General features: G+C 46.0%; 1 protein-coding gene across 7 annotated transcripts in view; it reads left to right on the top strand.

Annotated features, from left to right (window-relative positions):
* JAK1 (Janus kinase 1) overlaps positions 1 to 25,131 on the top strand; it is a 127,606-nt gene that overhangs the window by 60,597 nt on the left and 41,878 nt on the right. For all 7 annotated transcript variants that reach the window (XM_073544686.1, XM_073544683.1, XM_073544684.1 and 4 more), the window contains 7 exons: positions 11,910 to 12,105; positions 12,199 to 12,322; positions 19,136 to 19,292; positions 19,563 to 19,726; positions 21,008 to 21,326; positions 22,144 to 22,320; positions 22,613 to 22,770. In XM_073544686.1, the coding sequence (XP_073400787.1) occupies positions 11,910 to 12,105; positions 12,199 to 12,322; positions 19,136 to 19,292; positions 19,563 to 19,726; positions 21,008 to 21,326; positions 22,144 to 22,320; positions 22,613 to 22,770 (1,295 nt within the window). The remainder of the gene's footprint in view (positions 1 to 11,909; positions 12,106 to 12,198; positions 12,323 to 19,135; positions 19,293 to 19,562; positions 19,727 to 21,007; positions 21,327 to 22,143; positions 22,321 to 22,612; positions 22,771 to 25,131) is intronic.

The following is a 25,131-nucleotide window of genomic DNA, read 5'->3' as shown; positions in this document are numbered from 1 at the left end:
GTTTTCTTTGTAGTGAGGAGCGAATCTGACAAAATTTCAATTCTGCAGTTTGTCCCGATCAGCCCAGGAAATTCAACTTGCTTTGAACTCAATCTGTGCAAATAAAATGTGTTTTTTGTGATCTGGGGTCTCTCCAAACCACAGAGCGTAACAATCCTAAGGGTTATAAAATAAAATTGGTCTCCCTACTGTAGCTCCCCTCCCATTTTCCGCTGCCTCCCTCCACTCCTGCGGTAGGCGATCCTCGAGCAACGCACTTCTTGACATGGAGGAGGATCGGGAGCTGCTGCCGTAGGGGTGATGAGCATTGAGGTGAGTATATTATTATTATTATTATTATTATTTTTTTTTTCTTTTAACCCTTTTCCTGGTCGTCTACAATCTTCCAATATGGTGTCCGGACAATATGCTTTCTTAACACCAAGTGAATGACAAATAAAAGGATTCGTCTGAATTCAAATTAGGAGGCTGAGCTCAGAATAATAATAATAATCTTTATTTTTATATAGCACTAACATATTCCGCAGCGCTTTACAGTTTGCACACCTTATCATCGCTGTCCCTGATGGGGCTCACAATCTAAATTCCCTATCAGTATGTCTTTGGAATGTGGGAGGAAACCGGAGTACTGAGAGGAAACCCACGCAAACACGGGGAGAACATACAAACTCCTTGCAGATGTTGTCCTTGGTGGGATTCGAACCCAGGACCCCAGCGCTTCTAACCACTGAGCCACCGTGCTGCACCGTAAGCCGCAATACTAAGCAGCGCCCCCGCGGTGGAAGCACAAGCACCGCAGACCCTTCATTCTACTGATCTCTGGGGTCCCCCAAAAAACAAAAACCTTTACATGCAGTTGTAGATTGGAGAACACTGACTTGGTGCAGCATTTAGATTTGGTGCCAAACTCACCGTTGTACAAAACTATTTTCTGGTGTAATTCAAGCAGTCACGGTGGTAAATTTCAAAGTGAAAAAGGAATAAAATAACAAAATGACTATTATTAGTTTTAATTAGAATTTGATATTTATCAGCCAGTAAAGCCTTATCTGTGGCTGTAGTCTCCAGGCTTTTTGAACATCTGGTAACCTTACTTTACTTCCACAGCAATTATTTATAGTCGTTTTGTATATAATTTGATAGCGGCTGCGGTTACCGCTGTGGTCTCCGCTCAGAAATTGTAAATAAAATGTATAATATTAGATTAGCACAGAAAAGCTGATATCTGCATGTATTGTATCTCTACGATACCCTGCGTTGTGTACCACGCAACATGGTGCTGTAATAAGATGGCCCAATTTCCACTAATCTGTTGGTGGAATATTTAGGAGCCAAGAAACGTACAGATGTATAACTGAGGATGGAAACGTTTAGGAAACGAAGCAACGCTGTCACAAAGTGTAGACCCTGTAACGTCACAGAATGGTGTCACCGACACCTAAGGGACAGAGGGCAGAAAAGTCACCTACACCCTGCTGACCCCATAACTGCAGAGTCCAGAACTCACCTAGTATAACATCAGCACAAACACTGCGGGCCCACAAGGAGCTTCATGCCTGAGCAGCTGCGTACAGCCGTACATCACCAAGCACAATGAGGAGTGTTGGATGGAGTGGTGTAAGACCGCCAACACTGGACTCTGGGGGAAACGTGTCTGCAATTAAAGTCTATTAGGATCCATGAAACACAGCTAAGGTTTCCTTTTGCATCCATGTCTCACAGATTTGTTACTTGGTAGTAAATTTGAATTTAAACTTTTGACATTTTTTGGAGGTTTATTTTTTTTGGCTTCGAAAGAAAGACGTTCCTTTAGTTAAAAAAAAAAACAAAAAACTGCAACTTGTATGATACCGGGAGTAAAAAAAAAAAAAAAAAAAAGTCAGTTTGTTACAGATTTGTGGTTGTAAGTCTCAGACTATTAGGATAGCCATTGCTTATTTACTCTCCAGCTGCCGGCTTTTTGTGCTTGATGAGTGACCCAGAACTTTTTCGCAAAATTGCACACGGATTACATCGAATTGTCCATCTGTGGAAGCTATGGGTGCAGCGATGGATTTGTGTACAGGACATCACCTGTAATTGCTGCAAAACTGCAGTAAACTTGCGGTGCGGTTTCCCGCCGCCGCTCTTCTGCCCCATGGAAATCTGGACAATTATCACTCCGATCAGAGGTAAGTTGTGCTTAGGATTATTAGACATTTGATAAGAAAAAAAAATTAAATTTTGGAGGCCGAGTGTTGGTAAATCGTGAAGGGGGTATTCCTAGCATGGAAAGTATCAAAAGATTAAATAAACTTTAAAGCATCCAAACCATCTGAGCCCTGCAATATAGGGTTACTTCTGCTTTTGAAATAGTTGTGCAATGATCTGCATCTTGGTGTATGTTTTTGTGCCGGGCCCTAGTGTTTTAGTTTTTCTTGAAGCCCTCGTGCGACTACATTCTCAGTCGTAGAGAAGGAGAAGGCGTTGCTGGAATTTTTTCCATTCTTATTGTTTTTAAATACATGGAGCTTGATGTGCGGATCCATCGGGAAGTGATTTTTTCCACTGGAACTTAGTCATATTCTGCTGCCTGTGGGAAAGTTGTATATTTGGCGTGGATCCTCTTTCTGTTTTAAAGAGTTATTCTCAGTTTAGATGGCAGAATGTGCCATAAATGTCTGATGGATATCTGCTAGATAGATGCACCACTGAGACACGCACTTGTCTTAACTTTTTTTTTTTTTTTTTTGGAACCTCCCATTGAGGTAAATGCAAAGACAGCACATGCGACCACCTCTTCTTGCAGCGGTCACTGCACGTACTGCAGATGGGTGCACTTCCCCTCTGATGACTGCCCTTACTGGTTGTCACCTTTTTGAAAATAAGCATCATGCACAAGGGCGTATAATGACTTTATTACAAGTGCAATATTGTATGAAGCCATGGTGGTAATTTATTTGTTTTGCCATATATTAAAGGGCTTGTCCATTTCTGCTGGCTTCCGCATGGGGAGGTGAGCGGCGCTGCTGATGTCACGTCTCGGACAGCCCCTTTCATAGTATTTCTCTGCTTCTTTGTCATTTGTGACTGGGTGCCCTTTAAGATCTAAAATCTTTGCTAAAACCGCATTCTCTGTAAAACTTCAGAAGAAGTAAAATTAGTCACAGAAAATACCCGCGGTGGTTACACCTCAGCTCTGATCTGCCTGAGAAGTGCATGAGAGATTGCAAAACACTGCGAGGAAATTGTAAAAAAAAAAAAGAGTCGTCCAGTTCATCATCTCATGAAATTAAGGCAAACTAGGTGTGGGTGTTCTACATACAGAAGCAAAGGGGGCTCTCTGGGGGGGATCTGTGGCCTCTCGATTATATTGTGATTAGTTATATACTTTGCTGCTGTTTTTTTTTTTTCTTCTTTTTCCTCTGGCTAAATGACTATGTAAAGCGATTGGCCAGAGGATTTGTCAAGTCGCCTGTCTGGGGGTGATCCATGTCAGTTGTGCACTCGGCCAGGAGGATTTTAATTTATTCCCCCTCCGAAAAAAATCAATATCTTTTAAAATATTACAACCTACACAGTACGATGCAGAGGATCACGTGAGGAGGACGAGGGGCATCCTTGCTTTAGCTCCTTTCTACGGATGTAAGAAAAGCCGGTCTCATCTGAGATACTGAAGAGTTTGGATTTGGGGATAACTGGGTGACCCACGCTGTATTCTGCCCTCAGGGTGAATGGAGCCTTGTAAAGAGGACTGGTCACCACGGCGTAAATGGCCTGATGACGGCTTCTCTTTAGGTTGGCGAGGTAATGTGTGTTAGCGGCTGCTGATGGGCTGCAGTGCTCACGTGACATAAACAATATCATAAGCATGTGAAGCAAAGGAGCGGCACCTGCCCGGCAGGTAAATATGCTTTATAATTTGTCTGTCTGTCAGGGGAATAAAATGCCAGATGACACCGACAATATGGTGGTTGCATATTTATCTGTGACACATGGAATACATATTAGAATCCTGCAGAACTGGAAATGTCATTTTTGCACCTGCTGGTGGGTGGGAAGGTGCACTCCTGTAAGCTAAAATGATTTATTTACTGATGTCTATTTATTTTGTGAAAGCAGTAAAATATAATAGCATAGCAAGTTGCAACAACAGTATAAATCTGTCGTTTTAGTGAATGCCGTTAAAGCAAAACCCAAAAAGCAGTGATTTACCGTAGTTACTTTCTTCCCTCTCCCCCATTTACACCACCCCACATGCAAAATATTGAAAACTGGCTTTGGCGGGAAGAGGTTAATGAGGAACATTTAAATATTTCAGTAGTTGGTTCCTGTGCATATCATATAGGGTGAGTCTCGCTGTAGACGTACTGATCATTCAGAGATTACGGTGGTTTTTGCAATCTGCCCTACGTGGAGGCAAAGTGATGGAAATCTATTTGACAAATGTATCACCGCGGGGTCCGTTAAAGTGAAGTTGCACGAATCGTCCCGCTGATCTCTCGTGTCTGGTCCATGACACATTTTACCAGGATTTCATGGCGAAAAATATAATGTGTGAATGAGTTTTTAGTGTCCGTCCAGCCGGGGCTGATATTCTTGGCTCCTCATCCACATATAGCAGGCTAAATTAAGGCACAGAAACACGAGCCAGGCAGCCCACTTATTCATTATGATGAGGAAATAATGTACATTTCTCCTTCGTCTCATTGGGGGACACAGAGACTGTGGGTGTGTGCTTCTGCCGTCTGGAGGCCGACACTAAGTGTACAAAAAAAGAGTTAGCTCCTCCTCCGCCGCATACACCCTCGCCCCTAGGCCGGGCGTAACTCAGTTTTTGCTTAGTGTCTGATGGAGGCACACGCAGTCTGGAGCTCCAGACTAGATTTTTTTTTTTTTTTTCTTCCCTTTTTTTCTATGAAGATAAGACAGGGGCGACGGATCCTATAGAGAGGATCCGATCTCCCCAAATCATCAACGGGCGACCACGTGTGAGTAACCCTCCACGTGTCCTCTCCCGCACCGAGGGACACATCTGGGACTTTTTGCCAGACAACTATTTTTTAAAAGAGGGGCAACGCGTCCTGATAAGAGGATTCGGTTTCCCCATAACTTCATCAGGCGAGCACGTGTGAGCAGAACCAGGGGTCAGCCTCCACGTTGTTCCTCTCCTACAACAACAATGTATGGAGGCCCCTTCCACCCCTTGGTAGTGAGTCCAGGGGCTGAATTGGAGGCGCAGGTGAGCCGATCTAGTTTGTGGACGTGGCGAGTACAGGGGGAAGAAACCGGGGCCGGGCCCTCCGGGGCTTCGGCGGCGGGTATTAGGGCATCCCGTTCCCCGTCGCTGAGCTCAGGGAGCGATCAGGATGAAGGAGAGGAGGAGGAGGCCTGGAATCTAGAAAGCCTGGGGTTCCAGGACTCGGTGGACAGTCTCATTGAGGCAGTCAACCAGACATTAGAGATCGAGGACGATGTGCCCACAGCCTCAGGGCACAAGGTCTCTTTCAAGAAATCCAGGCGACCACATAGAAGGTTTGCCACGCATCCGGAGTTTGAGGAGGCAATGCAAAAAGCGCTGCAAGCAAAGTATCCGTTTCCTCCTGAGCTCCATAAGGGTTGGGTAGAGTCGCCAGTAGTGGACCCACCGGTATCACGTTTAGCATCAAGATCGCTATTGTCGATACCCAGTGTTTCTTCTATAAAGGACCCAACTGATCGCCTCATGGACGGGCTTGCCCGCTCGGTATATGAGGCAGCAGGGTCGGCTCTGGCCCCCTCCTTTGCGGCAACTTGGGTGGCTAAAGCCATGGTTTCGTGGGGGGACGCTCTGTATAAGGCCCTCCAAGACAGGGATCTGCCCGCGGAGGTCTTGGAGGTGGCAAATCAGATATCAGGAGCGAGTGATTATCTTGTCAGCGCCTCACTGGACGCGGCCGAGTGTTCGGCTGTGGCGGCAGCGAATGCGATCTCCATTAGGCGTGCATTATGGCTGAGGCTGTGGAAAGCGGATTCTATCTCTAAAAAATCCTTAACCTCATTGCCTTTTCAGGGCAATCGGCTGTTCGGTGAGAAGCTGGATAGGCTTATCTCAGAAGCCACAGGGGGGAGAAGTAGTTTCCTCCCGCAGCAGAGAAGTTGCCCGGCATTCAGGCAAACGCAGAGGCGTTTTCGACCCTTTCGTAGCCCCTGGGGGGGGGACTTCGGCCAGGGCATACTCCTCCGCAAACGATGGCCAGAGTAGGGAAAAGCAAGCCTCTTACAGGGCCAATCCGCTGGGTAGAGGCCGAGGCCGTTTGCCCAGAGCGAGGGGGGCCAGGTCCCAAAAACCTCCAGCTAAATGACTGGAGGCGCTCCGTACCTACGGACGACAGAGTGGGCGGACGTCTACTAGGGTTCAGCCACGTTTGGGTCGCAGTGACACGCGACACTTGGGTGGCAGAACTAATATCGTCCGGGTACAAGATAGAGTTTGTCGGACGGCCACCACAGCGATTCTTCCGTTCCCGACTTTCCAAGACAGATTCGCAGGCGGAAAGTTTGTTACAGGCTATAATGACGCTACAGCGCAAAGGGGTCATCGCCCCAGTGCCGCAGGGCGAAGAGTCGCAGGGGTTTTACTCCAATCTGTTTTCGGTCCCCAAAAAAAGACGGGACTGTGAGGCCAGTACTGGATCTAAAGATCCTGAACAGATTCATCAGGGTCAGGCGATTCCGGATGGAGTCCCTCCGCTCGGTCATTGCAGCCATGGATCCAGGGGAATTCCTGGCCTCGATCGATGTGCAGGATGCATATCTGCATATTCCGATATTTCCCCCACACCAGAGGTTCCTGCGATTTGCGATCGGAGGACGTCATTTCCAATTTGTGGCTCTGCCCTTCGGCTTAGCCACTGCCCCCAGAGTCTTTACAAAGATAATGGCGGTGGTTATGGCCATCCTGCATGCACGGGGCATAACGGTGTTACCTTACCTGGACGACCTTTTGGTAAAGGGGCCGTCGTTTCAGGAGTGCCAGGACAATGTCAGTATCACTCTGGATACCCTGGCCCGTCTGGGCTGGTTGATCAATCGGAGCAAGTCGTCCTTGGTTCCAGCCCAAAGAATCGTGTTCCTAGGCATGATTTTCGACACCTCCCGGGGGCTGGTGATCCTCCCTCAGGACAAGGCGCAAAAAATCAAGCAAGGGGTACGGAACCTTCTACAGCCGGGCACCAGATCCATCCGGTACGGCATGAGTGTGTTGGGCAGAATGGTGGCGGCGATGGAAGCAATCCCGTTTGCCCAGTTCCATCTCCGTCCGCTTCAGCATGCGCTCTTGACAGCATGGGACCGGAGGCTGCTGTCTCTCAGTCATCGGTGCAAGTTGTCTCCGCTGGTACGAGGTTCACTCCGGTGGTGGACTCGCGACTCGTCTCTGGTCCAGGGGAAACCCTTTCCCCCGGAACAATGGTTGGTGGTGACGACCGATGCAAGCCTGCAAGGTTGGGGAGCAGTTTTCCAGAGTCACATAGCCCAGGGGCGGTGGTCCGTTCAGGAGATAGTTCTCCCGATCAACATTCTGGAGATACGGGCAATACGATTGGCCCTGCAACATTTCCAGTGTTTCCTGAGACACCGGCCGGTGCGCATCCAGTCGGACAATGCTACAGCAGTAGCATATGTCAACCATCAAGGGGGCACGCGCAGCCAGGCAGCCATGCGCGAGGTCGGACTGGTACTGCGTTGGGCAGAGAAAAACCGCGTGGTAATTTCAGCGGTGCACATTCCAGGAGTCGAAAACTGGGCGGCAGATTTTCTCAGCCGACAGGGGGTCGCGGCAGGGGAATGGTCCCTGCACCCCGAGATCTTTCAGCAGATCTGCCAACGGTGGGGGACACCAGACGTGGACCTTATGGCATCCAGAGAGAATGCCAAAGTACAAAGGTTTGTCGCTCGATCCCTCGATCCGCAGGCAATCGCAGCAGACGCTCTGGTGCTCCCGTGGAGCCAGTTTCGTCTCCCGTACTTGTTCCCCCCGCTGCTTCCAAGAGTTATCAGGAAAATAAGGAGAGAGAAGGTTCCAGCAATTCTGCTGGCCCCAGACTGGCCCCGGCGGGCCTGGTATGCAGATCTGGTCCAACTAGTGGTGGACGTACCCTGGCGTCTTCCAGATCGGCCGGATTTACTGTCCCAGGGGCCGATCTGCCATCCGAACTTAGGGGCCCTGTGTTTGACGGCGTGGCCATTGAATCTTGGCTGTTAACACAGGCAGGATTCAGGCGCGATGTGGCGGCCACGATGGTGAGTGCCCGAAAGCCTTCCTCGGCGAGAGTATATCATCGAACTTGGGAAGTTTTTTTCCATTGGTGTAGGGATCGTGAAGTGGCTCCTCTGGTTTTTTCGATCCCCAACGTACTGGCTTTTCTACAGGCAGGGCTGGACGCAGGGTTGGCTCCGAGTTCGCTCAGAACGCAAATCTCGGCCCTGTCGGTGCTTTTCCAACGAAAAGTCACTTCCGTCTGGCAGGTTAGGACGTTTATGCAAGGGGTCGCACATTTAGTACCCCCCTATAAGGCGCCGACGGAATCATGGGACCTGAACTTGGTGCTCAGGGCCCTTCAGGAGGCTCCTTTCGAACCATTGCAAGAGGTCTCCTTGCCTTACCTGTCCAGAAAGGTCGTTTTTCTAGTAGCTATAACGTCTATTAGGCGGGTTTCGGAATTGGCGGCCTTATCTTGTAAACCGCCGTTCCTGACCTTTTATAAAGATAAGGTAGTTTTAAGGCCAGCTCCTCCCTTCTTGCCGAAGGTTGTGTCTGCATTTCATATCAACGAAGACATTGTCTTACCCTCGTTTTGCCCGGCACCGGTGCACAGGGTAGAGAAGGCTTTGCACACCCTGGATCTGGTAAGAGCTCTTAGAAGGTATGTGACAAGGACAGCGCCATTCCGCCAGACAGACTCTCTATTCGTGGTTCCAGAGGGGCGGCGGAAGGGGCTCGCTGCGTCCAGAGCGACTTTGGCCAGATGGGTTCGCCTGACGATCCAAGAAGCTTATCAAATCAGTGGCACGCCGGTTCCGGCAGGGATCAAGGCTCACTCGGCACGGGCAGTGGGTGCCTCATGGGCACTGCGACACCAGGCTTCAGCGGAGCAGGTATGCAAAGCAGCTACCTGGTCCAGTTTGCATACGTTTGTCAAACATTATAACGTACATACCCAGGCATCCTCGGATGCAAGCCTGGGAAGAAAGATTCTCCAGGCAGCAGTTGCGCACCTCTAATCAGGGGCGCAAATTAGCATGGATTGGGTGAGCTAAGATCCCGCCCAGAGGACTGCTTTAGAACGTCCCACAGTCTCTGTGTCCCCCAATGAGACGAAGGAGAAACATGGATTTTTGTGAGTACTCACCGTAAAATCCTTTTCTCCGAGACGCTCATTGGGGGACACAGCACCCACCCTATCAGCCAGTTGGCATTTACTTATTTTGAGTTATACAAATCCTTGTACAAGGTTTAGGGTGGCCCCCTTTTTCAGACATATAGTTTCTTGCCTGAGTTTAAGGCGCGTTCTCCTACTGCTTATGCACTAAACTGAGTTACGCCCGGCCTAGGGGCGAGGGTGTATGCGGCGGAGGAGGAGCTAACTCTTTTTTTGTACACTTAGTGTCGGCCTCCAGACGGCAGAAGCACACACCCACAGTCTCTGTGTCCCCCAATGAGCGTCGCGGAGAAAAGGATTTTACGGTGAGTACTCACAAAAATCCATGTTTCATGTTTTGCACTTGGGGCTAAATCCATGGCCAAATTCACTATTTTTAAACTTAACCCTAATCTCAGTAGTGGCCACAGTTGTTTCACCCCCCTACTGGCATCAATGTAAAGCCGGTCTGCAATTTGTCTGTTTTTTGTTTTTGCAGCTGTAAAATAGTTTTGCAAATATTTTCAGTCCTGCCACTTCCTTGGGAATTGCTGTTGCGCAGCCAAAGTCACCGTGTTTCTGTAGCACAAGCCACAATTTTGCAAACATGTCTCTGATAATCTTATAAGAAGCGACGTGTAAGCTTAAAGGGATTTCACACAAAGTAAATTTTAACGTTGAGTTTAATCCACGCATCGTGAAATAATAAGTTCCACAATTGGATGTGTTGGGGAAAAAAAAAAAAATTCCTATGCTGAATAGGCTGTGTTCACACGTAGAGTTTTTTTTTTTTTTTGAGTTTTCAAACACTCGATTTTGCCACGAAAACGCAAAAAAAAAAGCATCCCATGCAATCCTATGGCATTCCGCACATGCTGTGCTAATGCTGTGGGGAAAAATACGCAGCATGCTCATTAATTTTTCGGAATCGCGGCGATTCCGCCCACATAGGAATGCATTGTTCTTCTTACTTTCTGCATGTGGCTGTGCCCACCATGCGAAAAGTAAGCAGAACATTTGTGGATGGTACCCAGGGGGTGGAGGAGAGGAGACTGTCCTCCAGGCTCTAGGTACCATATCCCTGTAAAAAATAGAATAAAATAAAAAAATCCTTATATTCTCACCTTCCGATGTCCCGCGCAGCGTCGCCAGGCCTCAGCGATGCTGCCGGCAGGTCCCTTTCCCAGGGATGCATTGCGCCAATGACCTTTGATGACGTCGTGGTCTCGAGACATCGTAGCGGTCTCGTGAGACCGCGATGTCCTCAAAGGTCATTGTCGCAAGGCATCACTGGGAACGGGACCTGCCAGGAGCATTGCGATGATCGGGAACGTTACGCGGGACGACGAAAGGTAAGAAAAACACCATTTTTTATTATTTTTAACATTAGATCTTTTTACTACTGATGCCGCATAGGCGGCCTCAATGGTAAAAAGTTGGTCACACTCGTCAAACACTATGTTTGACGAGTGTGACCAACCTGTCAATCAGTTTGCCAAGCGATGCTCCAGATCGCTTGGAAAACGCTAGCATTCTGCAAACTAATTAGGCTTGCAAATCGCTAGTTTTTCCGCGGGAATTCTGCAACGTGTGCGCAGAGCCTTATAAATGTGCCCCTGCTGTGTCTCCCCATGCAGGAACATGGTCTGATCATGATACCACATCTCCTCAACAGGGAAGGAAGAAAAAGAGCGTATACAGACATGACAGCACAGGATCACAACTGATTATTTTTTTTTAGATAAAGCATTTCTCTGCTTGTTTTTAAAAAATGTTTTACCTGAAAGAATTATTTGCGATCCATGTCTGTATCCTTTTTTTTTTTTGTTTTCTCCCCTGCCCAGGAGCTGTAGTGTGATCAGACCATGTTCCTGCAGGGTCAGACACGACCATTTCACAGTACACAGCAGGGACACATTTATAAGATTGTCTCGGCACAGGAACATTTTTTTTTCTAACACCTAAAATTGTGGAAGTTATTATTATTCCAAGATTTATTGATTTAAGATGAACTTTATTCATTGAAAAGCCCCTGGTAGGGCTGATTCACATAACCATGTAGCGGCCATGTTTGGTAATGTTGGTTTGGGTCAGGAGACCGGAGTTTGGGCTGCAAATTGCAACTATATAGAGAAGTCCGCCAGGCGCTCATGTGAACAAGTCACGATTGATGGCAGCACATTTGTCTCCCTTTCAGTTATCTTATTTGATGACTTTTTTCACACACCCTTATCGTGGGCCCAGATCTGCCAAGAGGTACAAAAATGTTAATTACAACCGATTGCAAAAAATAAATAAAAAATGTTCCCAATGGTGGACAACTCTTAAACCATTATTCCCTTTCCAGTGCCTAGGAGATCATTTGTGTATCCTGGAATACACCTATGACCTTCTAGTGAGATGGAGAGTGGTGTCTTGTATTGGATGCGCCTTGTTTTCACTCTCTGGGGATGATGATATTGTTTTTATTCTCCTGGTCTCTAGTTGATCACCTCTATTTGATTCTGCTCAATCTTTTTTTTAATTTAGAGTCTGAATGTGGCGCAAGATTCAACAGCGATGGCTTTCTGCGCAAAAATCCGTAATGCTCGGAAATACGAAGTAGACTCCACACCTCCTAAAGGGCTAGAGGTACACTTCTACCTGGGAGACAAGCCACCGATCTCATTTACCGAAGGAGCGTATACGGCGGAGGATCTGCTCATCGAGGCGGCACAGAAATGCAGTGAGGACACATTAACCTTTATGTTTCCAGCATATGACTTGCATTTTATTATAATAATGTTTTAATGGTTATCTTTTTTTTTCTTCCTATAAGATATCTCCCCGTTGTGTCACAATCTGTTCGCACTTTACAGCGAGAAGGATGACCTCTGGTTTCCTCCAAGTCACGTGTTCAAGATAACCGGCAGCACTTCTATGAAGCTTTATTACCGGGTCAGGTCAGTGACATCTGGATTTAAAAATGTAATTTTAGGCTTGGAGAGAGGTTGATTGAGGGACTCAGTCGAGACATGATGTTTTACTGTGGTGTCCATTAAGATAAAGGCAGAATGACGTTTCCCACATGGATCCTTATCCATCTACTTCTCATCCCCAGCGTCTCCTGATGTGGGTTTGAGAGGTGCCGGAGAACCCCCTTTAATGCCAGTTATTGTGGTTTTTTAGGGTATTGAAAAGGGGTCTTCTTTTTAGACTTTTTGCTTTGTTTTTTGTTTTTTTTTCTTTTTGTTTACCATGCAAGCTAAAAAGGAAGACGGGAAAAGGTCTCAAAAGATGTCAGAATGGGACAAAGGGTATATCGGCTACAATGTGCCCACCGTGTGATACTAGGGCCCGGTTGAATGCTTGGTGGGTCCCCCATCTCACCAGAAATGTAGACAATTTACTACTTTGGGACTGCAACAGTTTTTGGGCAAGGAGAGGCTTTTTTGATATCCCATTTGTTGGCAGATGCAGGTTTAGAAGCGGCAGCTAGTTAAATGTTGTGGCAGAAGGATGTCCAAGGCAGAGAGCTCCACAGGCACGTTCAGGGCGCTCGATTGCGTATTTAAAGTTATCATCCATCCTTTGGGACAACATTTTTCTTAAATGTATATAAATATATAATTCTTGCATTTTGGTTTCATAATGCATTTTGCAATGTTTGACTTCTATAGCCTCTCTGTGTTGCACTGTACACTCACTGGCCACTTTATTAGGTACACCTGTCCAACTGTGTGTTAAGACTTAATTTCTAATCAGCCAATCACATGGCGGCAACTCAGTGCATTTAGGCATGTAGACATGGTCAAGACAATCTCCTGCAGTTCAAACCGAGCATCAGTATGGGGAAGAAAGGTGATTTGAGTGCCTTTGAACGTGGCATGATTGTTGGTGCCAGAAGGGCTGGTCTGAGTATTTCAGAAACTGCTGATCTACTGGGATTTTCACGCACAACCATCTCTAGGGTTTACAGAGAGTGGTCCGAAAAAGAAAAAAAATCCAGTGAGCGGCAGTTCTGTGGCCGGAAATGCCTTGTTGATGCCAGAGGTCAGAGGAGAATGGGCAGACTGGTTCGAGCTGATAGAAAGGCAACAGTGACTCAAATTGCCACCCGTTACAACCAAGGTAGGCAGAAGAGCATCTCTGAACGCACAGTGCATCGAACTTTGAGGCAGATGGGCTACAGCAGCAGAAGACCACACTGGGTACCACTCCTCTCAGCTAAGAACAGGAAACTGAGGCTACAATTTGCACAAGCTCATCGAAATTGGACAGTAGAAGATTGGAAAAACGTTGCCTGGTCTGATGAGTCTCGATTTCTGCTGCGACATTCGGATGGTAGGGTCAGAATTTGGCGTAAACAACATGAAAGCATGGATCCATCCAGCCTTGTATCAACGGTTCAGGCTGGTGGTGGTGGTGTCATGGTGTGGGGAATTTTTTCTTGGCACTCTTTGGGCCCCTTGGTACCAATTGAGCATCGTTGCAACGCCACAGCCTACCTGAGTATTGTTGCTGACCATGTCCATCCCTTTATGACCACAATGTACCCAACATCTGATGGCTACTTTCAGCAGGATAATGCGCCATGTCATAAAGCTCGAATCATCTCAGATTGGTTTCTTGAACATGACAATGAGTTCACTGTACTCAAATGGCCTCCTCAGTCACCAGATCTCAATCCAATAGAGCATCTTTGGGATGTGGTGGAACGGGAGATTCGCATCAGGGATGTGCAGCCGACAAATCTGCGCCAACTGTGTGATGCCATCATGTCAATATGGTCCAAAATCTCTGAGGAATGCTTCCAGCACCTTGTTGAATCTCTGCCACGAAGAATTGAGGCAGTTCTGAAGGCAAAAGGGGGTCCAACCCGTTACTAGCATGGTGTACCTAATAAAGTGGCCAGTGAGTGTATATTCCTGGCTGCAGAATGAGTTAACTGAGGAACTATCAGTGAGCTTGCTATACCAGGGAGTTTCTCTTGTTGTTGTTTGTTTTTTTTTATTTATTTTTTTTTTCTAAATCTGCTTTTTTCTAATCTTCTCTCAGCTTATTTATGAGCACACATCAAAAAAGGCTGTACAGGAAAACAGCCTGTATAAAAGTCAAACTGCAACTTTTTTTTAATGAAAGTCAATTGCAAAAAGTTGATTTTTAGCCCGAAATAGATGTTTATGTTTTTAAAAGAAAAAATAATATTCCCAAAGGTGGACAATCCCCTTTTTTTTTTATTGGTGGCAAGTACTGTAACAGGACAATAACGGAGGGTCAGGGTGACTTTTAGGACGCTGCAGCTTTTGATAATGAATCCTGTGTGTTTGTGTTTATTTGCACACAACCTACTTCCTTCATAGTAGCCCCATGGCATCGCACTTCCCCATCTCCGTCCACATTTCCCCAGTTTTTCTGATGACATTTCATTATTTGCAGCTGTGGATGTTTCTGGGCCATGGAGTCGCCCGTCTAACACAGGAACAGCGATTGTGACTGTTCACGAGAAAACGGTAATCTGTGTCGGGGAAATTCAGCTGTTCTGGGTGGTGACTTCACCTGCTCATGAATCACGACATATAATTATATCTATATATTTTTTGTATTAAGTGGTGTTTATCTGTATATGAGCTGATATTATTGTTACCCTGTGCAGTTTCCATATGGACGGCCATGGGTTTCCTTAGTACCTGTGAGGACTGTTTCTAGTGATTGGCAGGAACCTGCCAAATTCAAGAATCACAGCTGTGAAGTAATAAGATAGAAACGCACTCCTCGTGTATCAGGGCTTAGAGCTTTAAGGAGGCCCCATTCTTTCCTACAAAAAATTCACAACCTTTGGGTATTTTCAGTCTCGGTCTCAATGTCTGAGACTACATACAGACCTGAAAAGGCAAAGTACAGCTGCATCTCCTTCCTTTACTGTTTTCTATATTGTTCCATAATTGAGGAGGGTTTTGAGCAAATAAAGCAGCAGTCTTGCAATTTTCTCACTGGCGACTCAGGCTATTTTAGGCTCAAGACTTCCTGTCTTTTCAGAAAGAGTTTTCAGCAGTTTCCTTATCAGATAAAGGGTTGTGATGACCGGTAACTCCCCAATATGCAGCTGGATCTTGACGGGAGAGAAAAATAAACAGCATTCCGCTGATGACTGATCCGATCTGTCACACAGCCTTACAAAATATAAAGGGGTTGTCCAATACTGAACTAGCTTGAGAAGTTCAGGACCCCAAATAAAATGAAATCTGTATATCCACCTCTCACATTGGCGCCATTTCAGCAATGTCGGCGCTGCTGTTCTCAAAGTTTCCAGCGGCCACTCACTGGCTGCAGCCTACCTATGACACAAGTCACATCAGTCTCCAGGATCAGCGGTGCCGACATTGCTGGAACGCCGCCGCTGTGAGAGGAGAGTATAGGTTATCTTTACTTTTTAATGGGGTCCCGAATTAATTATGCTGGGGTTGTCCGGTAGTGACATTCAGAAAGAAGCGCCGCTCCCAGCCATGCGCCATGTTGGAACCGTAGCACTGCTGTATTCGGTTAGATTGCCAATTCTTGACTACGTGTACCGTGAATTCATCCAATTAATACAACAGCGGAAATGATTGGGGTTTTTATGGCATGCTAGTCATGTCATTGATACAACCTCCATATCTTCATGATGCAATTATCCTTGTGTTTGAGTGGGTGTTTCAGCTTTTTGCCCCCCCCCCCCAATGACAGATGTCTGGGGAAAGAAGTCGGGGCTGATCTATAGCCGATACATCTTGCAGCGGCTTACTCTCCTCTTCCCAATGAGACCACATGCACACTCGACTGAGTCAAGCATGCATTTGTTGGAGAGCCTTAGAAAAAAAAATGGATTTCTTAATTCAGAGGGAGCAGCCCCCAGGGTTTAATAAGATGTACGTGAATGTTTATAATGACACCGCGGCCCTCAGAGAAAACATTGTTGACAATTACGACTCCCAACCTCCCTCTACACAATAAGCAAAGAGTGGCCCCCGCCGGTTCCCAATGGATTGATGAAGACTCCCCAACCTCAATTGGCAATAAACCTTTAAATTCTTTTTCTGCACATATGTAAGAAAATGATATGTATAATTTTATTTTGATTTATTTTTTACACGTGTTGATTGCTAAATGCACAGGCCTGTTGTAGAGATTTGGGCGATTGCAGCCTTTTTTTTTTTTTTTTTTATGCTCTCTTGATTCCTTTCTGAAGGGCCATGGGCGGCCGGTGTCTCTTCCTTCCTCAGCTTGTGTAAGATATCATCTGACCTCGGCGGTTTCTCGCAGCGTGCACACCCTGAGCTGCGGTGTACTATGAGGAGCAGGACACGCTGCACACAACATACACCACCTTCTGCGACATGAATGAACCCAGAGTCACAAACAATCCTGTTTTGATACAACTTTTTGGGGTTATTGAAGTGTCTGAATATATTACCGTATATATAATGCACGACTCAAGGACCCCGGATACAACCGCCCTAAACGTGAGCCACAATATGGAGCCGGAGGCTGCATTCAGAATAAAGAACTGGTTTATTCACCTTCCTTATCTACGCAGACATGGGTGAATAAGGAAGGTTTTATGGAGAATGCGCCTCCCATATTATGACAGTGGCATCATATGTAAACAGTATGGTGCATCGTCTGCTCCCAGCCGCGCTACACCTATAAACCACACAGCAGAGGATTATACCAGCCCTTCCCAGGCAACCTGGAAACAGATGCCTCCAAATATTGATTTTACAGCTTGTCCCGCCATTAAATATGTTTACACTATAATAGCTTTTTGTTTTTTATTTGTATAAAAAATATGAATTTTTTTTTTTTTTTTTTTTAAATTTCCTGATTTGAAATTGCTGCAAAAGTGGAAAGGATCTTCTAACTCTAATGTCCCATCGCACTTCCACTTTTTTGGCTGTGTGGGAATGTGGGCGGGTGGATTTACCTTTGAAACTGAACAAAGGTTCAGACACTGCTGCGGAACTTCTTGTTCTGACACCACTGCAGTCTGCTCTGCCCCATTGTCTGTGCTTCTGAAAAGCCAGCGCTCTATTACTTCTGGTAGCCCAGGACCTGGGTGGCAGAGCAGTGAAACCCGGGTCACCACGACCAGCTCTACAAATATATCCCCCCATAATAGTGTAAAGGCTCTGAACTGTGCATGTCACAGACCAAAAGGAAATTGGTAAAAGACGCTTTAAATATTTGATTAAAAAAAGACGCATTCCCTTTGAGTAATGAAATTTACTTGCATAGAATGGCGCCTCCTGGTGTTCAGTATATAGAAACGTGCACGTCATTGTAATGATCCGAGTGTGCAGTGGTCGCTCTCGGTACTGCAGCTCAGATCACATTCACTTTTAATAGGATTTGAGCTTGAGTACTGAGAATGGCAACTGCACAATGTATGGAGCTGAGCTGCACTAACAGGAAGGAACGACCACTGCATGATGTATGTAGCTGAGCTGCAGTACTGAGAACAGCCACTACATGGTGTATGGAGCTGAGCTGCAGTACTGAGAATAGCCACTACATGGTGTATGGAGCTGAGCTGCAGTACTGAGAACAGCCACTACATGGTGTATGGAGCTGAGCTGCAGTACTGAGAATAGCCACTACATGGTGTATGGAGCTGAGCTGCAGTACTGAGAACAGCCACTACATGGTGTATGGAGCTGAGCTGCAGTACTGAGAACAGCCACTACATGGTGTATGGAGCTGAGCTGCAGTACTGAGAACAGTCACTACATGGTGTATGGAGCTGAGCTGCAGTACTGAGAATAGCCACTACACGGTGTATGGGGCTGAGCTGCAGTACTGAGAACAGTCACTACATGGTGTATGGAGCTGAGCTGCAGTACTGAGAACAGCCACTACACTGTGTATGGGGCTGAGCTGCAGTACTGAGAATAGCCACTACACTGTGTATGGGGCTGAGCTGCATTACTGAGAATAGTCACTACACGGTGTATGGGGCTGAGCTGCAGTACTGAGAACAGCCACAACATGGTGTATGGGGCTGAGCTGCAGTACTGAGAATAGCCACTACGCGGTGTATGGAGCTGAGCTGCAGTACTGAGAACAGCCACAACACTGTGTTTAGAGCTGAGTTGCAGTTCCAAGAATAGCCACTACATGGTGTATGGAGCTGAGCTGCAATACCGAGAACAGCCACTACACGGTGTATGGAGCTGAGCTGCAGTACTGAGAACAGCCACTACACGGTGTATTGGGCTGAGCTGCAGTACTGAGAACAGCCACTACACGGTGTATTGGGCTGAGCTGCAGTACTGAGAACAGCCACTACACGGCGTATGGGGCTGAGCTGCAGTACTGAGAACAGCCACAACACTGTGTTTAGAGCGGAGTTGCAGTTCCAAGAATAGCCACTACATGGTGTATGGAGCTTAGCTGCAATACCGAGAACAGCCACTACACGGTGTATTGGGCTGAGCTGCAGTACTGAGAACAGCCACTACACGGTGTATGGGGCTGAGCTGCAGTACTGAGAACAGCCACTACACGGTGTATTGGGCTGAGCTGCAGTACCGAGAACAGCCACTACATTGTGTATGGAGTTGAACTTCAGTAGCTGTACAGGCCATCGCATGAGATATGGAGTTAATTCTGTAGTTTACACCTCAGAGGCGGACGGTCTCCTAGGCAAGGAGTGTGCCCTTGTAAACTATTTGTTATACAGCTTGCATGTGCTCCTATGACGCTGGGCGGATCGCTTATGTCTTTCACTTTATTTTTAGATTCATTTTTACAAATTGGCACGGCACAAATGAAAATGAGGCATCGGTCTGGAGATATTACCCCAAAAGGCAGAAGGACAACTACGACAGTAAACAGGGGTCCCCGGATGGGACCCCAATCCTTGATGCCAGCTCCTTGGATTATATTTTTGCACAGGTAGGTCCACATGTGTTTTATTCCCCTCCTGGACGGTGAGAGCTGCTAGTTAGCAATTATGGGGCTCGGTATCCTCACTCTCTCCAGTTGCACTTTTAGATTTGCTTTGATATGGCCCAAAGTTTACTTGGCCGATCCTGGGAAAATGTCATTTTCATTTTTTATAGAAAAATCGCTAATATAGCGTAAAATGTTTTACATTGACAAAAGTTTGAATATATAAATAATAAAATAACAATTTTGTCCCCCTCACCCTGACATTGCTTCTAGGGCCAGTATGAGTTGGTGAAGTGTCTGGCTCCTGTTCGGGACCCAAAAAGCGACCATGAGATGCATGAAATAGAGAACGAATGCCTGGGGATGGCGGTGCTGGCGATCTCGCACTACGCCATCAAGAGGAACATGCAGCTGCCGGAACTTCCCAAAGATATAAGGTTAGTGACCGGCTGGTCTGCATCTCCTCCTCCATGTTCTGTGATGTTCAGCGATAAATCAGCTGCTTATCTGCGGAGCTTGTTCATGGACCCACAAGGGGTTGCGCACCTTAGATTGAGTTATGTCCTTCATCTGGATGAAGCGTTTCAAAAGTTCTGCTGGTTTGGTCGATCTCTTTAACGTGACCGCTGAAACTTCTATGTTATACCGAAGACGCTCCCACTGATGGCCACCAAATCAAACATGAGATGAACACAATTTACAATTTTTATTATTATATACATTGCAAAGAAAGTGGACGACATTGGCTTATCCATTGCAGTTAGTGTGCACATTATTTCTTCAGTATTTTATGCTTTTTACAGATTTTTTTTTTTCTTTGCCATTAGCAATGTTTTTTTTAATTCTAGCAATCTTCTGCTTTTTCTGGGCGATGGCTCATGTAAGATTTGTCGTCATTTTTTTATAAAATTTTTTTGAGATTTTTTTTTTTCCCCTGTAGGTGTCTGCACCCAAATGTCCAATAGAAATCTGCTGTGATTACGGTATTAGGTTTTTGCAGTTTTTCCCCTCTTCTATGTGTTTTTGATGCAGACTTGACACATTTGTATTTATTATTTTTTAAAGGCAAAAATATTGAGATTGTGCAACTTAAAACAAAAAAAAAAATGCATGTAAAAAAAAAAATAAGAAAAAAAGTGTTTTCGTGTTCGCCTATAGGGAAAAATAACCCAGAACAATAATACTTCAGCAGCACAGCAAGGAGGCGTTGTTGTGAAATCACATCCACTTTGCTGTTAAGCCCAGCTGAAAATGTATGCTACGCGTGAACATGGCCTTATGGTGACCGTACCAATTTGGTCAATGTCAGACAAATAGGCCAACTCTAGGTTGTTGAGAGTCTTTAGAGAACAGGTGCACACTTGGCGACACAGAACGGAGCATGCATATGTTTGGGGGGCAAGAGAATTGGCTCTGGCCCTAGTGGGCATTCAGCTAGCTGCCATATTAGATGTAAGGACACATTTGGGGTGTGATGCAGACTGTGATCATGCAGGCAGCTGATGACTGCTCCAGGTAATCGCCATTTGTGCATACGTAGCTGCGAGCATGCAGGAAGCTCTGTACATTACCGCTCTGGCAACGGGAAATGGTTGCACAACAAATAGTACGACTGCAAAAGGAGACAATCTGTAGAACAGGTTTGTGTTGCGTTAGCAGAAGTGCCAGCCATTGTGTTTTGGCAACTAATCTGTGACTTCTCCCAATTTATCTTCTAGTTACAAAAGATATATCCCCGAAACGTTAAACCGGACCATAAAACAGAGGAACATTCTCACCCGACTGCGGATCAACAACGTCTTCAGGAACTTCCTGAAGGAATTCAACAATAAAACCATCTGTGACAGCAGCGTCTCACCTCACGATCTGAAGGTGAAGTATATGTCCACCCTGGAGACGCTGACAAAAAATTATGGAGCAGAGATCTTCAAGGCGACGTCGTTAAGTATCACCTCAGAAAAGCCATACAAAAGTGGCGCGGAACATGAAGTTATGATTACTGGAAACGATGGGATTCAATGGAGGCCGAAACCAGTGGTAAGTAGTGTTGAAGTGGAAATAGGTTGACGACGCAGGACGAGAGCGCCTCCTCCTGTGAGGCAGAGTTGCTGTGTCTGGAAGAGGATTCTTGTCATATGCCAGTATAGGACTCGTCCACGAATATATTGGAGACTCAGTGGGAAACATGGCGGTTACACGACTGATTCCTTTTCTACCATAACAGTCATCTGATTCTTGCACTCAAGTTTCTGGATAATGCAAATTCTATACCTCGGGGCTTCTCTGTGGGTGCAAATATCACGGACACCCCTGTAGCCTGAGCCATTGTTATACCGTTCACAGCCATAAAGCAACGCTCTCTATGGTGTTATTCGTTATAGTCATCACTCACATTTTTTCTTTCTGAATGGAACAAAATAGGACACATTTCATTAATGGTCGTTCCGAAGGTCAAAGGGTTTCCTGTGTGTGACTTCCAATGTGGAAGGAAGTAGATAAGGGTGAGTCACAGGCGCCCACTGATCCATCAATAAGCCGTGATGACTTGTGAATGCCGTGCCTCATGACGTCTCCTTCATTGCGGAGCCATAAATATTGTCTATTTCTATTATAAACCGTTAGCTGAGTGTTTACCAGTAAATCGGCTGTCACTGGGTGCTTGGGTATAACTGGGATGCATCGCTGCACGTTAGTTACCTGCACTTACAAAAGTGTTTGTGATTATGATGCATAAGTATTGGACCCTCAAGTGTCTTCCGGTTTGTGGTATCTTTTTTGTAAACGTACCTTGCATAGAATAGAAAATGATCCCTATTTGCTGATATCTGTCCTTTATTGATCATTCTGCCTCCAGGCTGATCCCAATGAAAAAGAGAAAAAAACAAAGAAGAAAGAAAATAATAAAAACAAGAATGACACCAAGTTGAACAGCAAGAATCAATGGAGCTTCTTCTCCTACTTCCCTGAAATCACTCACATCGTCGTGAAGGAGGACACAGTCATCATAAATAATCAGGACAACAAGTGCATGGTAAGAAGCGGATAGACAGCAAGGCCGCGGTCACACTGTCGGCCCCGCATGCATCAGGCAGACAGAATATTGCTGCAGGCGGAGATGAGAGATGGGTGCTGGTCTTGTCCGTCATGTGAAAGATCCTGCAGAGCGTTGTGGCCTCCAGTCCAAGCAAAAGCCACAATAGTATTGTGATCTTCGCCTAATCCTTTTAGTATGAAACGCCAAATACTGTGCAATAATCGTATTCTCCATCCATCCTTTATCTCTGTCTATCTGATTTTTATTTGTTTTGCAATGTTTCATGTAGGAGCTGAAGGTCCCCTCGCAAGAGGTGGCGCTTTCCTTGACGGCCTTGATTGATGGGTACTTCAGACTGACGGCAGACGCTCACCACTATCTCTGCACTGACGTTGCTCCCCCACTGATAGTGCACAACATAATGAACGGTTGTCATGGGCCAATATGGTAAGTGATAAACTGAGACTTTTATTTGTGCATCACCTGTATATATTGCGTGTGCCGCAGTATCAGAACCACTGCCAGATGAAATGAGTAATGGTTATGATTGACAGTGGTGCTTGCCACGGTTGGGTTATATAAGGAAGAAAGTGATCAATCAATTCTTAATGTGTTGAAAGCAGAAGAAATGTGCAAAATGTAAGGAGCCGAGCAACTGACAAGAGGCAAGTAGTGATGTCTAGACAATGATCAGAGCATCTAGTACACAGCGGGTCTTGTGGGGCGTTCCGAGTGTACGGCGAGTCTGGTGGGGGAGTTCCAAGTGTATGGCAGGTCTTGTGGGGCGTTCACAGGGTAGGGTGGGGCTTTCCCAGCATATGGCGGGTCTTGTGGGGCGTTCCCAGCATATGGCGGGTCTTGTGGGGCGTTCCCAGCATACGGCGGGTCTTGTGGGGCGTTCCCAGCATACGGCGGGTCTTGTGGGGCGTTCCCAGCATACGGCGGGTCTTGTGGGGCGTTCCCAGCATACGGCGGGTCTTGTGGGGCGTTCCCAGCATACGGCGGGTCTTGTGGGGCGTTCCCAGCATACGGCGGGTCTTGTGGGGCGTTCCCAGCATACGGCGGGTCTTGCGGGGAGTTGTCGGTATACAGTTGTGGCCAAAAGTATTGACAGCCCTGCAATTTTGTCAGATAATACTCAGTTTCTTCCTGAAAATGATTGCAAACACAAATTCTTTGGTATTATCTTCATTTAATTTGTCTTAAAGGAAAAAACACAAAAAGAATTGTCTTAAAGCCAAATTGGATATAATTCCACACCAAACACAAAAAAAGAGGGTGGACAAAAGTATTGGCACTGTTCAAAAAATCATGTGATGCTTCTCTAATTTGTGTAATTAACAGCACCTGTAACTTACCTGTGGCACATAACAGGTGTTGGCAATAACTAAATCACACTTGCAGCCAGTTGACATGGATTAAAGTTGACTCCACCTCTGTCCTGTGTCCTTGTGTGTACCACATTGAGCATGGAGAAAAGAAAGAAGACCAAAGAACTGTCTGAGGACTTGAGAAACCAAATTGTGAGGAAGCATGAGCAATCTCAAGAATACAAGTCCATCTCCAAAGACCTGAATGTTCCTGTGTCTACCGTGCGCAGTGTCATCAAGAAGTTTAAAGCCCATGGCACTGTGGCTAACCTCCCTAGATGTGGACGGAAAAGAAAAATTGACGAAATTTCAACGCAAGATTGTGCGGATGTTGGATAAAGAACCTCGACAAACATCCAAACAAGTTCAAGCTGCCCTGCAGTCCGAGGGTACAACAGTGTCAACCCGTACTATTCGTCGGCGTCTGAATGAAAAGGGACTGTATGGTAGGAGACCCAGGAAGACCCCACTTCTTACCCCGAGACACAAAAAAGCCAGGCTGGAGTTTGCCAAAACTTACCTGAAAAAGCCTAAAACGTTTTGGAAGAATGTTCTCTGGTCAGATGAGACAAAAGTAGAGCTTTTTGGGCAAAGGCATCAACATAGAGTTTACAGGAGAAAAAAAGAGGCATTCAAAGAAAAAAACACTGTCCCTACAGTCAAACATGGCGGTTCCCTGATGTTTTGGGGTTGCTTTGCTGCCTCTGGCACTGGACTGCTTGACCGTGTGCATGGCATTATGAAGTCTGAAGACTACCAACAAATTTTGCAGCATAATGTAGGGCCCAGTGTGAGAAAGCTGGGTCTCCCTCAGAGGTCATGGGTCTTCCAGCAGAACAATGACCCAAAACACACTTCAAAAAGCACTAGAAAATGGTTTGAGAGAGAGCACTGGAGACTTCTAAGGTGGCCAGCAATGAGTCCAGACCTGAATCCCATAGAACACCTGTGGAGAGATCTAAAAATGGCAGTTTGGAGAAGGCACCCTTCTAATATCAGGGACCTGGAGCAGTTTACCAAAGAAGAATGGTCTAAAATTACAGCAGAGCATTGTAAGAAACTCATTAATGGTTACCGGAAGGGGTTGGTCGCAGTTATTTTGGCTAAAGGTTTTGCAACAAAGTATTAGGCTGAGGGTGCCAATACTTTTGTCTGGCCCATTTTTTGGAGTTTTGCGTGAAATGATCAATGTTTTGCTTTTTGCGTTTTTTCATTTAAGACAAATTAAAGTCGGGAAGGAATTTTTTTCCCCAATGTGAAGCTTACTGTTTGCCAAATGTTTTTTTTTTTTTGCCTTCCTCTGGATCAATATGTATGGGTTGAACTAGATGGACTTAAGTCTCCCTTCAACCTTAATAACTATGTTACTATGTAAATGAAGATAATAATACCAAAGAATTTGTGTTTGCAATCATTTTCAGGAAGAAACTGAGTAGTA

This window comes from Dendrobates tinctorius, unplaced genomic scaffold (assembly GCF_039654945.1).
Source record: "Dendrobates tinctorius isolate UK_male_01 unplaced genomic scaffold, ASM3965494v1 ptg000138l, whole genome shotgun sequence".
Taxonomy (NCBI): domain Eukaryota; kingdom Metazoa; phylum Chordata; class Amphibia; order Anura; family Dendrobatidae; genus Dendrobates; species Dendrobates tinctorius.
The sequence above is the reverse complement of the archived record's forward strand: the minus strand, read 5'-3'. Positions and strand labels throughout refer to the sequence as shown.